This window comes from Neovison vison, chromosome 11 (genome assembly GCF_020171115.1).
Source record: "Neovison vison isolate M4711 chromosome 11, ASM_NN_V1, whole genome shotgun sequence".
NCBI classification, from domain to species: domain Eukaryota; kingdom Metazoa; phylum Chordata; class Mammalia; order Carnivora; family Mustelidae; genus Neogale; species Neogale vison.
The window spans coordinates 70,045,850-70,059,574 of NC_058101.1; the positions used below are offsets into that span (position 1 = coordinate 70,045,850).

A 13,725-nucleotide genomic window follows, 5' to 3' on the forward strand; every position below is an offset into this window, starting at 1 on the left:
ATGTGCCACCACTTTAAACATCAGCTCAGAGCACCAAGCTTTAAGATACTTAAGAAAAATATGTCATCCATGTTTGATAACTTTAAAATAGACTTCAAAGTGTAAATACGATGTTACTTAGAAATAAATAAACATACTCACTTGTATCAGGAACAACAAATAGTTTTTTAGGAGTGGAGTAAGACATGCTTATTATCCCTCATTTTTTTTTTTTCCAATACAGTTACCTAAAGTGAAATGATGGAATCTGGCTGCTTATCAGATACACTGCTTCTGTGATTACAACTATATCCTGTAGTTACTGTGCTCTGATGTTTAGTCTTTGCATATAACTTGGAACCTTCCTTAGTGTACAATACAACAGCCACTTCGTTTAATGTCAAGTGAAAATCAGAGGGAATGACCACTGAGACTAGCCAGTCATTTTTCAGTGAAAGGGTGACTCACAGAATACAGTGTTTTCCACATCATCATTTTTTTTATTAAATGCACTTTTTTAAAAAAGCCCATGATTTATGGATGCCATATTTATCCCTGTATGGGTTAAAGCACAGACAGCCTGAATTGTTGGTTGAACATAACTGTGAAAAATATTGTGAATCTTGACATCTAGTTGAACTTTGCTCAGTTTTATGTTGTCTCCCAACCACTTTATAAAATTGAGGCCACCCACCAGTCATTTATGTCATCTAGTGTTTGACTGTTTAATATTTAATTTTTTTTCCTGATGGGAAATTTCTGTTATGATTTCTTTGGGGTTTGATTTAAGGTCTGATTTTGCCTAATGAATGAAAGCAGCTTGGCTAGTACACTTTGCATCCGTGAGCACCCACATGTAGTGTCAGTATGATAATTACTAGAAGATTCTGGTGAAGTTGTAGAGCTCTTTTTATTCTACAGAATGATATTGTGCAGCCCATTGTAGGGAAGTGTTTCTATTTACTTAGATAATAACAATTTCAAATAATGTTTTAATGCCTTTTTTACTGAGCCATAGCCTATTGTATATAAATTTGTATCAGGCTATTAGGTCCTACTACATTCTTGTAAATGAATTAATTATTATTCTCAGGTACTCTTCATTACCATGATTACTTTTCATAATTTCAGGAATTTTTGAGTTTGCACACCCAGATTTTAAAATTGTATTATTCTGAGTTCACAGTTTTAATAAAATTAGGTGTTCATATGTGGTGCTTTGGCCTCAGAGATTTCTTGGGCATGTCCCCTTAAATGAGCTAAGCATCTCTGTAGTTATTTTTCTTTTGAGGAAATCTAGAAGGATGTTGCTGTGGCCAATGTCAGAGAAATTATTGCCTATGCTCTCTTCTAGGATTTTCATGGTTTCATGTCTTACATGTAGGTACTTAATCCATTTTGAGTTTATTTTTGTGTATCATGTAAGAAACTGGTCTAATTTCATTCTTTTTTTCCTCTTTTGTTGAAGATTAGCCAAGAATATCTATAAAATATGGTGAGAGAGATAAAAGACCATAAAAGAGCTTGAACTGTGTTCTAGATTTTTCCATCCCATCCCCTTTCCCCAACTTTTGGCACCAAACAGAGAAGAACATATACTTTCGTGCTTTTGTGTTGGAATCCCTGTGTAGGTAGTGTATTAGTGAGTGTTCTTCAGAGAAACAGAACTAATACTGTGTGTGTGTGTGTGTGTGTGTGTGTAGAGAGAGAGACAAAAACAGAGACAGAGATTTATTATTATATTATTATTATTTATTAAGGAACTGGCTCACATAATTGCGGTGGCTGACAAGTCCTAACATCTTCATGATTAAGTCCATAAGCTGGAGACATAGGAGAATCTATGATATAGTACTCGTGCAAACACCAGTGATTTTGAAGCCCAGAAAAAGTGTTTCAATTTGATTGTAAAGGCAGTAAAAAGCTAGCATCCCAGTTCAAAGTCAGTCTGTCAAGAGGACTTCTCTCTTACTCAGGGAGGGGACAGCATTTTGCTCTATTCACCTTCAACTGATTGGATGAGGCCCACCCAAATTAGTGAGGGCAAGGGCTTTACTCAATATACCAATTCAAATGTTAATCTCACCCAGAAACACCTACCATAGCATTTAACTGAATATTTGGATACCTTGTGTTCCAGCCAAGTTGACACATAAATTAATCATCTCAGTAAGAAGTGCTATATGAAGATACACTTTCAAATCTTTCTCCATCCCTAAGGAAGACTTGACTAATCCAGATTTATGGACCTAGATCATACAAGGTTAGAGGACTCAACAGTGTCTCATTTATCTATTGCATTTATTCATTTTAACTGGGACAGAGCTCAACATTCTACTTTAGGTTAGATTATATCCTGACTTTCTCTCAAATTTCAGGAAAATAAAAAAAACAAAAATCTGCAAGCAAACCTTTCATTCAGTCAGTCCACAGGCCTATCTTGAAAAATTCCCCCAAACTAAGGACTGTGGTAGGACAAAAAGATGAATGAATAAGACAAGTCTGCTACACTCATAGGCTCAGAGCAAATATTCCCGTTGGAATTCCTACTTGAATACATCATCGGTAGGCTTTAAAACTGTTTTAAGTACAAGATCAACTTTCTCCTTTTTAAACTACATTGTTTTAGTGATCTTAAACTCAATTTTCTTTCCTTTTCTTTTTATTTTCTTTCTTTCTTTCTTTCTTTCTTTCTTTTTTTTTTAGCAGCAGAAACTTGTTTTCATACAGAACTGCACATGGAATTTCAGTATTAATTTAAAACACTTTAACTGGAGTTGGTGTTTGACTGGAGTAAGGAAAAGGGCCTGATGCCTGTTCGCGTACTTGACTTCTCTTTTGTCAACACCCTCCCCTGTCCCTCTAGCCACAGCAGCCCTGGGGGTATAGGGAATAAAGTTGAAAAACTATTCATCTATTTAATGTTCTTGCAAATGTTTTATTAAGTATTATATGTAAAAATGTTAAAGCAGGTTTGGCTATGTCTTCCAGTTTCCCTAGGACTTATTTTGTGTTCAGTTATTTCTCTTCATTCTTCCTAGAGTTGTTTGTTTTTAATCTCATTTCTCTCTTTATGCTAGTCAAAAGTTTTGTGTTTCAAGCATGTTATTATGTACTTAGTAGTGTGCTCCTTTATGGAAGGAGGGTTCAAAGGATCATAGTGACCCCAGAAAGTGCAATTTTGCTAAAGAGGAAAAGCATTTCCTCTTTGCTAAAGAGGAAAAAGCATTTTTAAACTATTTAAACAAAGGAAGACAAAACAAGCCATGTAGACAAAAAGTGCATTATAAGGTTATTTCCAGAGATCAGCATGAATATATCATCAAGTATCAAGAATATCATACTTTTACAATTGGTATACCAAAATCCAGAGTATAAAGATATTTCTAAAAAAAAAAAAAAAAAAAGATATGTCTCAAGTAAGGCTTAGCAAACACCTGCCTCCTTTGAGATTTATTTTATCTGATTTACGTTTTATTTTTATAGGTAGCAAAGCAAAAGGAATGGATGGCAGTAAGTGCCAAAGAATGTTTAATGTGTAAGAGGCCTAGTCTTATTAATATTTGAATATTCAATCTTTTCTTTCCAACATCTTTGTGTCTACCTCTTGGACTCTAAGAGAGTCCTAGCCTGTCTCCTAGAAGATTTGTTTTAAAGGTAGAGCTCTAGTGAGAGTAAAGTAATGAATTCAAAAAAGACCGTATGTGGTTAGGAGAGCAGTGGATTTTTCAGAAAGACATTTTTGCTCTTATTGTTGTAAAGTTCCAACTGAAGGAGACAGCTTTTGAGAGCAGAAGCTGTTGTTACTGTAAATAAATGAGAATTTTTATAGAGGGAAGGAGTATTTTTAAAAAATATTTTTCTGTAGATTAAAAATGCATTTACACAGCTCATCTCTTTCACCATTCACACCAAAGGCTTAGTGAAGATGTGTATTTAACTGTAACATCAATGCCAAGATTGCTCCCTAGAGAAATGTGGTGGAGAAATGCAGAGACTGGGCTCTCTCTATGGGTCTTATAATACTGGACACCAGTATGTACTTGAACATATTTTAGAAAATATCAGTTTTCATGCACGGAATACCTAGTAGCTGTGCCATTCTAACTAAAAGGTTCAGAAGCAGAAGTATTGAATTATGACTTATCTTTTGTTCAAAGTTAACTTTAAAAGTACATGAAAGCTTACAAATGTAGTCCTAGAAGTCAATAGCTCCACTAGCTCCAAACTCCACTCAGTCAGCTTATGCTCATTAAGTACCTTCAGAAACAAGGCACTACATTTTTTGTGTGTTTTAGTTTAGTTTGTGTGTGTGTATGTGTGCTTCTTTGTTTTTACACTGGGGAATTACATGGGGTGAGGAAAGAGTGCACATTGGGATTATAGTCTAAAAGACTTGGTATTCTAGTAACTCCAAGACTAAAAAGCTATTTAATTTAGATGCTTCCATCTGTGAAACAAGAGGTTTCAGATTATTCTCTGAACTTCCTTCCAACTGCAACATTCTATGAGTTTGTAGTAGTTTTTTTTTAAACTATATCAAAAAAGTTCTATTAATTCTTGTGTCCCATAACTTGGCTAGTTTAACAGGATATTTTGGAATAATCACGGTGCAAGAACAGGTGTAAAGTGACACATATGGTCACTCCACCTCTGACATCTGTTGGCACAATGACAAATAATAGAGGAAATCAGTAACATAAAACATATAGACATGTACACAAAAAGACCTTTATCATAGAGGCACAAAAATACTTGTGCTTTTTTTGAACTCTGTTTATGATACATATATCATTAAGACTTTTTGTCTGGTGCTTAACCAGCCACTAATCTATAACTGACAGTGGATGCTTAGAGGATTCCATGCCTGGGGGAAACCCATCAACTATTTGGTGGCAGGCCAATTAAGTTGGATCCCTTTGAACTTGGAGAGGACAGCAATTTGTCGTAAGAAGGTGAAACAAAGTCTGAATATGTGCTTGTCTTTCCTGCTCACAGTAACACTGCCATCAGCCACATCTGACAAGGCCTTGGTTTCATGATATGCCTTGGTCTGCTTGTACAATGCCTGGTCTGATGATGTGGCGTCCCACATAACATTGTTCCTACCGAACGACACTTACTATAACAAAGGAGGCGTGACAGTGAGCTTGCCCCACCATCCAAAAGCCACAAACCTGATACAATAGTGGAATAATATTAATCATGAAAGTTTCAGCTATGGCACCACTGTAGGGGGACAAAACCTCAGGATTGGAGTACTGACCTCCAGGATGAAGTTTGTATGCTAAACCAACAGCCAATAGAAGATGTTATGCCCACTATAGGTAGAACACACAGCTCTGGGAAACGGGGTGAGCCCTTTTTTCAATCTATCACAATGTCCCATTAGTGGATTTGTGTTTCCTTTCCCTACCACCTTAGACTTTGCCAGTTAGAATCCTGATTCTTGAGGCATGGGGTGGGGTAATTCTGTCCATAACCCATAAAGAGTCCTACTCATCTGGATCTATGTTTGGTTCACATGTGATCTGGTTATCATGCATTTTTCACTATGGTGGACTAGCAAAGATAGCAAGGGTTACTGTACCTATCACCATGATAGGTACAGTATCTTCATAATCTGAGCAAAGAGAAATATGTCTAGTACTTTGGTGTGCTCCATGCCCAGAGGTGAGTGAGAAATTATAGCAGCTAAGATTCCATAAGAGCAGAAAAACCAAGGACCTAATCAACTGGGATTAATGTCTGGGTCACTTCATAAGACAGCAACCTAGATCAGCTGAAGTACTAGAGGAATCTGAGGAAAATCGAGAATGAGTGATAGAGGAGAATGAGGAACATCAACTAAGGCCCCTAAGATCATTGAAATATCAGATATTGTAGCATGGTTCATGACCTCATTTGGGAGAATTGCATCTGGCCATCATTTTGAAGGATTATACTTGAAATCCCTTTTAGGGAAGATATGAGGATGCTGTTTTATATGCTACATGGATATCAAGAAATGATGGAAGTCCAAGTTCTCCAGGGGGTTGTCTGTCATAGGCACAGGTGATGTACTTTTTTATACTGGCTCAACCTTAAACTCTGCTCAGGTTTTGCCTACTTGCTCAGTGGAGGGCTCCAGACACTGCCACCATTATCACCTATGTTGTAACACCACCAGCTGTCTCGGCCTCCCCCCAGGGTGAAGACCAGATATTAACATGCCCCCAGTGACATCTACCCTGGAAAGACCCAGAGTGGTTCTGGTACCTATGACCAGATGTAGGACACTTCTGTCTCTACTGGGACATTTCTTCTTCAGTAGCCACTCAGAATAGACAACTAGAAGTGCCGAGGGGTTAATGTCTCATACAATGAATCTTTACGAATGAAATACTATAGAAGGAATTGGTATATAAATGTTTCTCCTTCCATCTAATAAACTTTTCTAAGGTGCTTTAGTTCCATATAAGTATCCGGAGCTGTTAACATGACCAAGGAGCCAGCCATGTTTTCTTGTGAAGTTCTGCCTGACTCGGTAACCTCCCACTTGATGTCTACTTTCTCTGTGTCCTACAACACCCCTCTTACCTCCCCCTTGCTGACCTAGGACTGCTTGATCCCAGTCTACATTCTAGAGAATCTGACTTGAGATACAAAGCACGGTCCTTCAATGTCAAAGCTTTATTCGCTGAGTAACAAATTAAAATATAGTATAAACAACTCTTGTCTTCCCAACTGAAAAATTTCCCGATTTGGGGACACCAATGTACCCACTCAGTCTCTTTTTTTTTTAAGATTTTATTTATTTATTTGTCAGAGAGAGATGAACACAAGCAGGGACAGAGGGAGAGAGAGAAGCAGGCTTCCCGTCAAGCGGGGAGCGCAATGCAGGGCTTGGTCCCAGGACTCTGGGATCATAACCTGAGCCAAAGGCAGATGCCCAACCAACTGGAGCCACTCAGGCGTCCCCCACTCAATCTATTTTAATGCATTGATGTAATTAATGTCTTTTATTTTTCTTAAACTTACAACCACTCTCTTACTATGTCCCATTTTGTTTTCTAACTTTTTCATTACTCTGCTCTGGTCTATTATACCTTTATTCTATAGTCCCCCTGTATTTGAGTTTTCTTCAATGCAAAGAAACCTTATGTTGGTTGTTTTTCCCTTTTGGAGTGTGTAGCTGTTCAGTGCCATCATTTAGAACAAATGAGCGGTGAATACCAGGTTTCATCTGTATATTTCAGTATATAATCTTTGACATATTGAAGGAGTATAATAAATTTTAAACAGCAGATTATGGACTCCTTTCAGCTTATCTCAAGTCACTCCCCCAAAACACTAAACTTTTCTCACCTCCTTTTGCTGGGCTTCTGTTAGGGAAGGAGATGTACTCCATCCCAGTTTCCTACAATGTGTTCAATGGCTTCACTATCACACTTCCTTCTCTCTCTTGCCACCTCTCTTTTCATTATTCTTTCTGATAAGGATTCAGAGACAACATAAATTGTAGACCCACGGTACATCTATTAGTATTAAATAGGAATACTTAACTAATATTTTCATCATAATAGTATATTGGAAGTAAAGCCTGAAACCTTATGTATTAAGTTGACATATCACACATGGCTATCTTGCTCACATCTGACCTAACTGCCCAGATTCTTCTAGACTTAGATATCTCGGGCTTTTGGAATAATTTGTTTTTGTTGGTTAGTGTTGTTTTGTCCTGAATTTGAATACTCTGCTATCTGAGTGTACACAGAGAACTGGACTCCCCAATTCTCCAGGCTCCCCTGCCTGTCTCAACTTGGGTCATGAACTTTCTTTACCCTCAATGGCTATTAATTAATCATTTCTTTTCCCATGAATGTTGTGTAATGGAACCTAATCTGTCGAAAAGTTAAGAATGAGATTAATGTTCACAAATTTGTAAAGACCTCAGATAAAAGATGCAGCAGTGCCATACTGTGTCCCCTTTGAAACAAAACAAAGGCAGCTACAAACATATGAGGGCAAGTCACATTTTTGCACACCATCCATTATTCTTGCATTTAACAGGATGTTAAAGATTCTACATCTTCTGAATTTATTAGCTTGGTATTTAGCATGTTTCACAGCCAAAATAGCAAAAAAGGTTCATTATTGCTAGTTAAATTAGCCTCATGAAAATGTTGTTGGTAAAAGGTTACAGAAATGAATAAGAGATCTAACCAGGCAGCATATTAGACCATTTATCATTATAATTTTAAAAATCATTCTGATTATTTGAATAAACTTGGCTAAAGGGTAGAGAATTAGATAAAAGGTAATAATTAAAACTTAAATGGCATAATTAGTTCTTCCTTTTGATAAAGAAAAGACAAACCATATGCGTACTGCATTTACTTAAATTGTCTTCTTGAGAGAAACTGAGGCCAATAAATCATACCTGATTATACCATTTATGGGCCTTTAAAAAATTTTACAGCAGGATGCCTGGGTGGTTCAGTTTGTTGAGTATCTGCTTTCGGTTCAGGCCATGATCTCTGTGATCAAGGCCTGCATCGGACTTCCCACAATATGGGCAGCCTGTTTCTTCCTCTCTTTCTGCCCTCCACCCACCCTGTTTGTTCTCTCTCTCTCTCTCTCTCTCTGTTAAATAAATAAATAAATAAAATCTTAAAAAAAATTTTACAGCTGTATTACGTATAAACTGGGTTACTTGAATATCTTGTTATTTTTTCAGACATAATCAAAAAGCCCGTCCCACATTATTTTTTTCCACGTAATTTTATTTTCGATGACTGAGGCCTAGCATTTAGCTGTTTTTCTATTGAAGTTTTAATGTGTCTTTTTTAACTGACTGTCCCGTGTGTGTGTGTGTGTGTGTGTGTGTGTGTGTTTGGCAAGTTTTTGTCATCATCTTTGTGAATTTTTTATCAGTGAGAATATTCATTAGTTTGTATTTTTTTCACCTCTTCAACATACAGAACTTTAATGTTTGTGTGACCTAAGCTATTCATATTTTCCCTTGTGTTAAAATTACTTTTTAAATTTTATTTTAATTCCTGTGTAGTTGACATAGAGTGCTATATTAATTTTAGGTGTATAATATAATAATTCAGCAATTCCATATGTTACTCAGTGCTCATCAGGATAACTGTACTCTTAATCCCCTTCACCTATTTCACCCATTCCTCCCCCGCGTACCTCCCCTTTGGTAACCATCTGTTTGTTCTCCTAATTTAAGAGTATGTTTATTGGTTTGTCTCTTTTTTTTTTTTTTTCTTAAATTCATATGGTATTTGTCTTTCTCTGACTGGTTTATTTCACTTATCATCATACTCTAGATCCATTCATGTTGTTGGAAATGGCAAGATTTCATTATTTTTATGATTGAATAATATTCCACTTCTATATATATGTATATATTTGCATATGTACCACTTCTTTAGCCATTCATCTATTGATGGACACTTGGGCTGCTTCTATAATTTGGCTATTGTAAATAACACTGCAATAAACATAGGGGTGCAAATATCCTTCTGTATTAGTATTTCTGTATTCTTTGTATAAATACCCAGTAGTGCAATTCTTAGATCATAGGGTAGTTCTATTTTTAACTTTTTTTTTTTAAGATTTTATTTACTTTATTTGACAGAGAGAGAGATCACAAGTAGGCAGAGAAGCAAGCAGAGAGAGAGAGGGAAGCAGGCTCCCTGCTGAGCAGAGAGCCCAATGTGGGGCTCTACCCCAGGACACTGAGATCATGACCTGAGCCGAAGGCAGTGGCTTAATCCACTGAGCCACCCAGGCGCCCCTATTTTTAACTTTTTGAGGAGACTCTGCTGTTTTCCACAGTAGCTATACCATTTTGCATTTCCACCAACAGTGCAGGAGGGTTCCTTTTTCTCTGCAGGCTCACCAACACTTGTTTTTTGTCTTTTTAAGTCATTCTGACAGGTGTGAGGTGATTCTCATGTGGTTTGATTTACATTTCCCTGATGATGATTGATGTCGAGCATCTTTTCACGTGTCTGTTAGCCATCTGTATGTCATCTTTGGAGAAATGTCTATACACCTCTTCTGCCCATTTTTTTAGTTAGATTATTTGGTTTTTTGATATTGAGCTGTATAAATTCTTTATACATTTAAGATACCAGACCTTCACTGGATACATCATTTGCAAATGCCTTCTCCCATTCTGTAGGTTGCCATTCAGGTTTTTTGGTGGTTTCCTTTGCTGGGCAGAAGTTTTTTATTTTGATGTAGTCCCAGTGGTTTATTTTTGCTTTTGTTTCTCTTGCCTCAGGAGACATATCCTGAAAGATAGTGTTATGGCTAATGTGGGAGAATTTTTTTTTTCTCTAATGAGTGCATAGAACTTTCTGGAAACGGATGGTGAATCAATTTCTAATTAGTTTGGCAATGTTTATTAGGTGTTCCTTGTCTGTGGACTTAAGATCAAAATAAATATTTTCTCCTCGTTTATATTTTTAACAGAAACCAGGAGTTAAAAGAACTTGGTGAGCTTTCTCCACACTGGGACAATCTACGGAAAAATGTCCTTACTCACTGTGATCAAATGGTGAATATGTACCAAGATATTCTGACAGAACTTAGCAAGGAAACAGGTATGAAAGCAATAACTTTTTTATATATTCAAACTGAATTGCATTTCATGTATGTTAGGTGAAAACAATATTATTGTTGCTATGGATATAGAAGAGCCAAAAAATTTTAAAAATCTTTTTATCTCTCATTCTAACATCTCGGCATGATAGACCAGGAAGAAATAGATTTCCCTATTTTACCTCATGGGATTATTATAAGAATAACTGAGAATTTTTTAAATTGAATTTCTATAAAGAAAAGCAGCTTATACAAGATATATTTTTCTTTCTGAAATCTTTATAATATTTTTCCATGTCAAACATTCCCTTCAATGTACCTGCCACACACATTTATTATTCATTTACTGTTAACATTCAATTTTTTTTCTGCCTAGGGTCCTCTTTCAAATCAAGCAGCAGCAAAGGAGAGAAAACATTAGAATTTGTTCCAATAAATCTACATCTACAAAGAATGCATGTACACAGCCCTCACTTGAAAGGTAGTGTATATAATATTCTTTTTTAAATGGGCAAATTATTTGAGTATGTACTTTTAAAAAAAACTTGACTACAGGCAGAATTAAAAATTTTAGAATTATGTAAAGATGAAGATGAAACAATTGAAGTTGATAATGACCCTGAATACTACAAAGGGACTATAGTATTTTTGTTGCTGTGTTTCTGAACATTACTTTAAAAATGTGGCACTTGGATTGAGTTACAGGTGAATATGCAAAACAAATGAAAACATCCTTAAGTAGTCTCAGTGATGGCTGAAACCATGCATGCCAGTGTTTGAATTAAAAAAAAAAAGGAAAAAGGAGAAATAATACTTGTTCATTTTATGCTTAACTTGAAAAATCAAAGTCCAGAGATGGACTCATAGGCCATTTTTCTGACTTAGTGGTGATTGTCAACAGTCACCCCCTTCTCTATGAGAAGGATATTTATCAGAAAAAAAAATGTGGTAGAGTATTTTACTGTACTTAGACATGAGAAACATTTTGCAAAGAAAAGTGTATAGATTTTTTATAAACATACTTCAGTAAGGTTTTTTTTTAAGATTTTATTTATTTATTTGAGAGAGAGATATATATAGAGAGAGATCACAAGTAAGCAGAGCAGTAGGCAGAGAGAGAGGGGGGAAGCAGGCCCCCTCCTGAGCAGAGAGCCCGATGTAGGGCTCAATCCCAGGACCCTGAGATCACGACCCGAGCTGAAGGCAGAGGCCCAACCCACTGAGCCACCCAGGCACCCCACTTCAGTAAGTGATTATTGGATATTGAGTATTGAATAAGGTGAATATCATATTGTATCCCTTGCCACTCTACATAATTCCTTGCTATTTCTTAGAAAAATATATTTTAAAATATTCTTTCTCCTCCCTTTTCCTTTAACTTACTGCTACATAAATTTCTGTGCATAAATAGAGTGATTATCTGCCTCTATTCACACACAGCAAAAGTCCCATATTATGGTTATTGTCCCACATCCTTATGAAAAAAATTCTTCTCCTCTCTTCCCTCTCAAAAGTCTCTCTATTTAGTGATAAATGCTATGGTCATCCTGCTAGTACCCATCTTCCAAGGGATCCAAAATTTACTTTAGGTCATCCAGTCCTTCATGGTAAGTGTATGGATATGCAAACATACAAAGATACATCTAGAGACTCATGCTAACACCCTATTTTGTAGCTATTGTCACAATATAGAGGTTCTATATTGTAAAACAATATAGAGGTTTTACAAAGTTAAAATCTGTGTCCTGCTTCAGAATCATCTGAAATTTCACAACCAGAAAAGTTAACCATTTTTCTGAGTTTGTGCATACATTTGTGTTTATACAACCAGCTAATATGCAGGTGTAAGTGTAGTTATGGAAATGTAAAATTTTAGTAGCTTCAGTAACCTTTATCAATTATCTGAAATTTAAACTTGGATCCTTTTCACCAAAAATTATGTCAATGAAAGAACTGAAATAAAAATGAGATAGACTGGTCCAAAGCATTTAGGAAATCTTAATTGATTACTGAGTATCTGTCAGTAGTTTGAACATAACATCTAATGGTTTTAAAAATCTTAATGGCCAAGAATTAATGCAAAGGTCCTGAATTCTACTGCATACTGGCTTTTCCCCCAAGGTTACTCATTTAAGTGTTATATATATATATATATATATATATATAACATATATATATATATGTATTTAATTTTATATACATCATATATATGTGGTATACATATCATATATGTAATATTGAATATTAAGCTTACATGTTTTAAAATATTTACAATTTTATAATAAGTTCAAAATTTATTATTTGAGATTGGAATTTAGATAAAGTAAGTGCTTATAGGCTGGATCACCAGCTATATGTTTTAATATAAATTGAAAACTTGACTGAATTTTGGAGTTCTGCCACTTCCTTCTTAGACATTGACCAAGTTAATAACTTTTCTGAGCACTGGTTTTCTTATTTACAAAATAAAATGGTTGAAAACTGTAGATGGCAGTCAATCAAATTTCTACTTACTTATATAACATGTATTCAGCACATTAAATGAATTGCGGTTAAATTTATTTAAGATCCATGTTTACTGATTTGAATGTTTAGCTGAAATTACAGACAACATTTTGCAAGGTAATGATGCAAGTAAGATTGGCCAAGCCTTGGTATTTCACTGGTGAGTTATTTGGATGTAGTCTAGATTTATTTTCATTCTTACCATTAGTAAATTACATCAATCTGCATTTGATTAATACGCCTGCTATATTTGGAGAGGCGACTTTGCAAACAATATGAGGCAGATTCACCAAATACAAGGCTAATGTCTAGCTCTAGAAACAAGTAACTGAGCAGAACTAATGTTGTCATGTCTCATACTGACAAATGAAATAACCTCCATCCAATGTCAGATGCCCCCAGACCCATTAATTTTTCACCCTTGTTCATTACTTAAATTAAATGCAACAAATACAATCCCAGTAGAGATCTTAGACAGCAGTCACAATAGCAAAGAAAAAACCCTGAATTTAAGAACAAAATTTTCCACCTCAAATTTTATTTTCATAGAGGGTCAGAGATAAATATTATAAAATATGGATTCTTATAATATTATTCTCTATGTTATTTTATTTTATGTTATAGATATATAATAGC

At 35.5% G+C, this 13,725-nt stretch overlaps 1 protein-coding gene across 7 annotated transcripts in view; it reads left to right on the forward strand.

Moving 5' to 3' along the window:
- The window catches only part of INPP4B (inositol polyphosphate-4-phosphatase type II B), an 830,572-nt gene that overhangs the window by 653,911 nt on the left and 162,936 nt on the right, over positions 1-13,725 (forward strand). For all 7 annotated transcript variants that reach the window (XM_044268013.1, XM_044268017.1, XM_044268010.1 and 4 more), the window contains 2 exons: positions 10,456-10,586; positions 10,961-11,065. In XM_044268013.1, the coding sequence (XP_044123948.1) occupies positions 10,456-10,586; positions 10,961-11,065 (236 nt within the window). The remainder of the gene's footprint in view (positions 1-10,455; positions 10,587-10,960; positions 11,066-13,725) is intronic.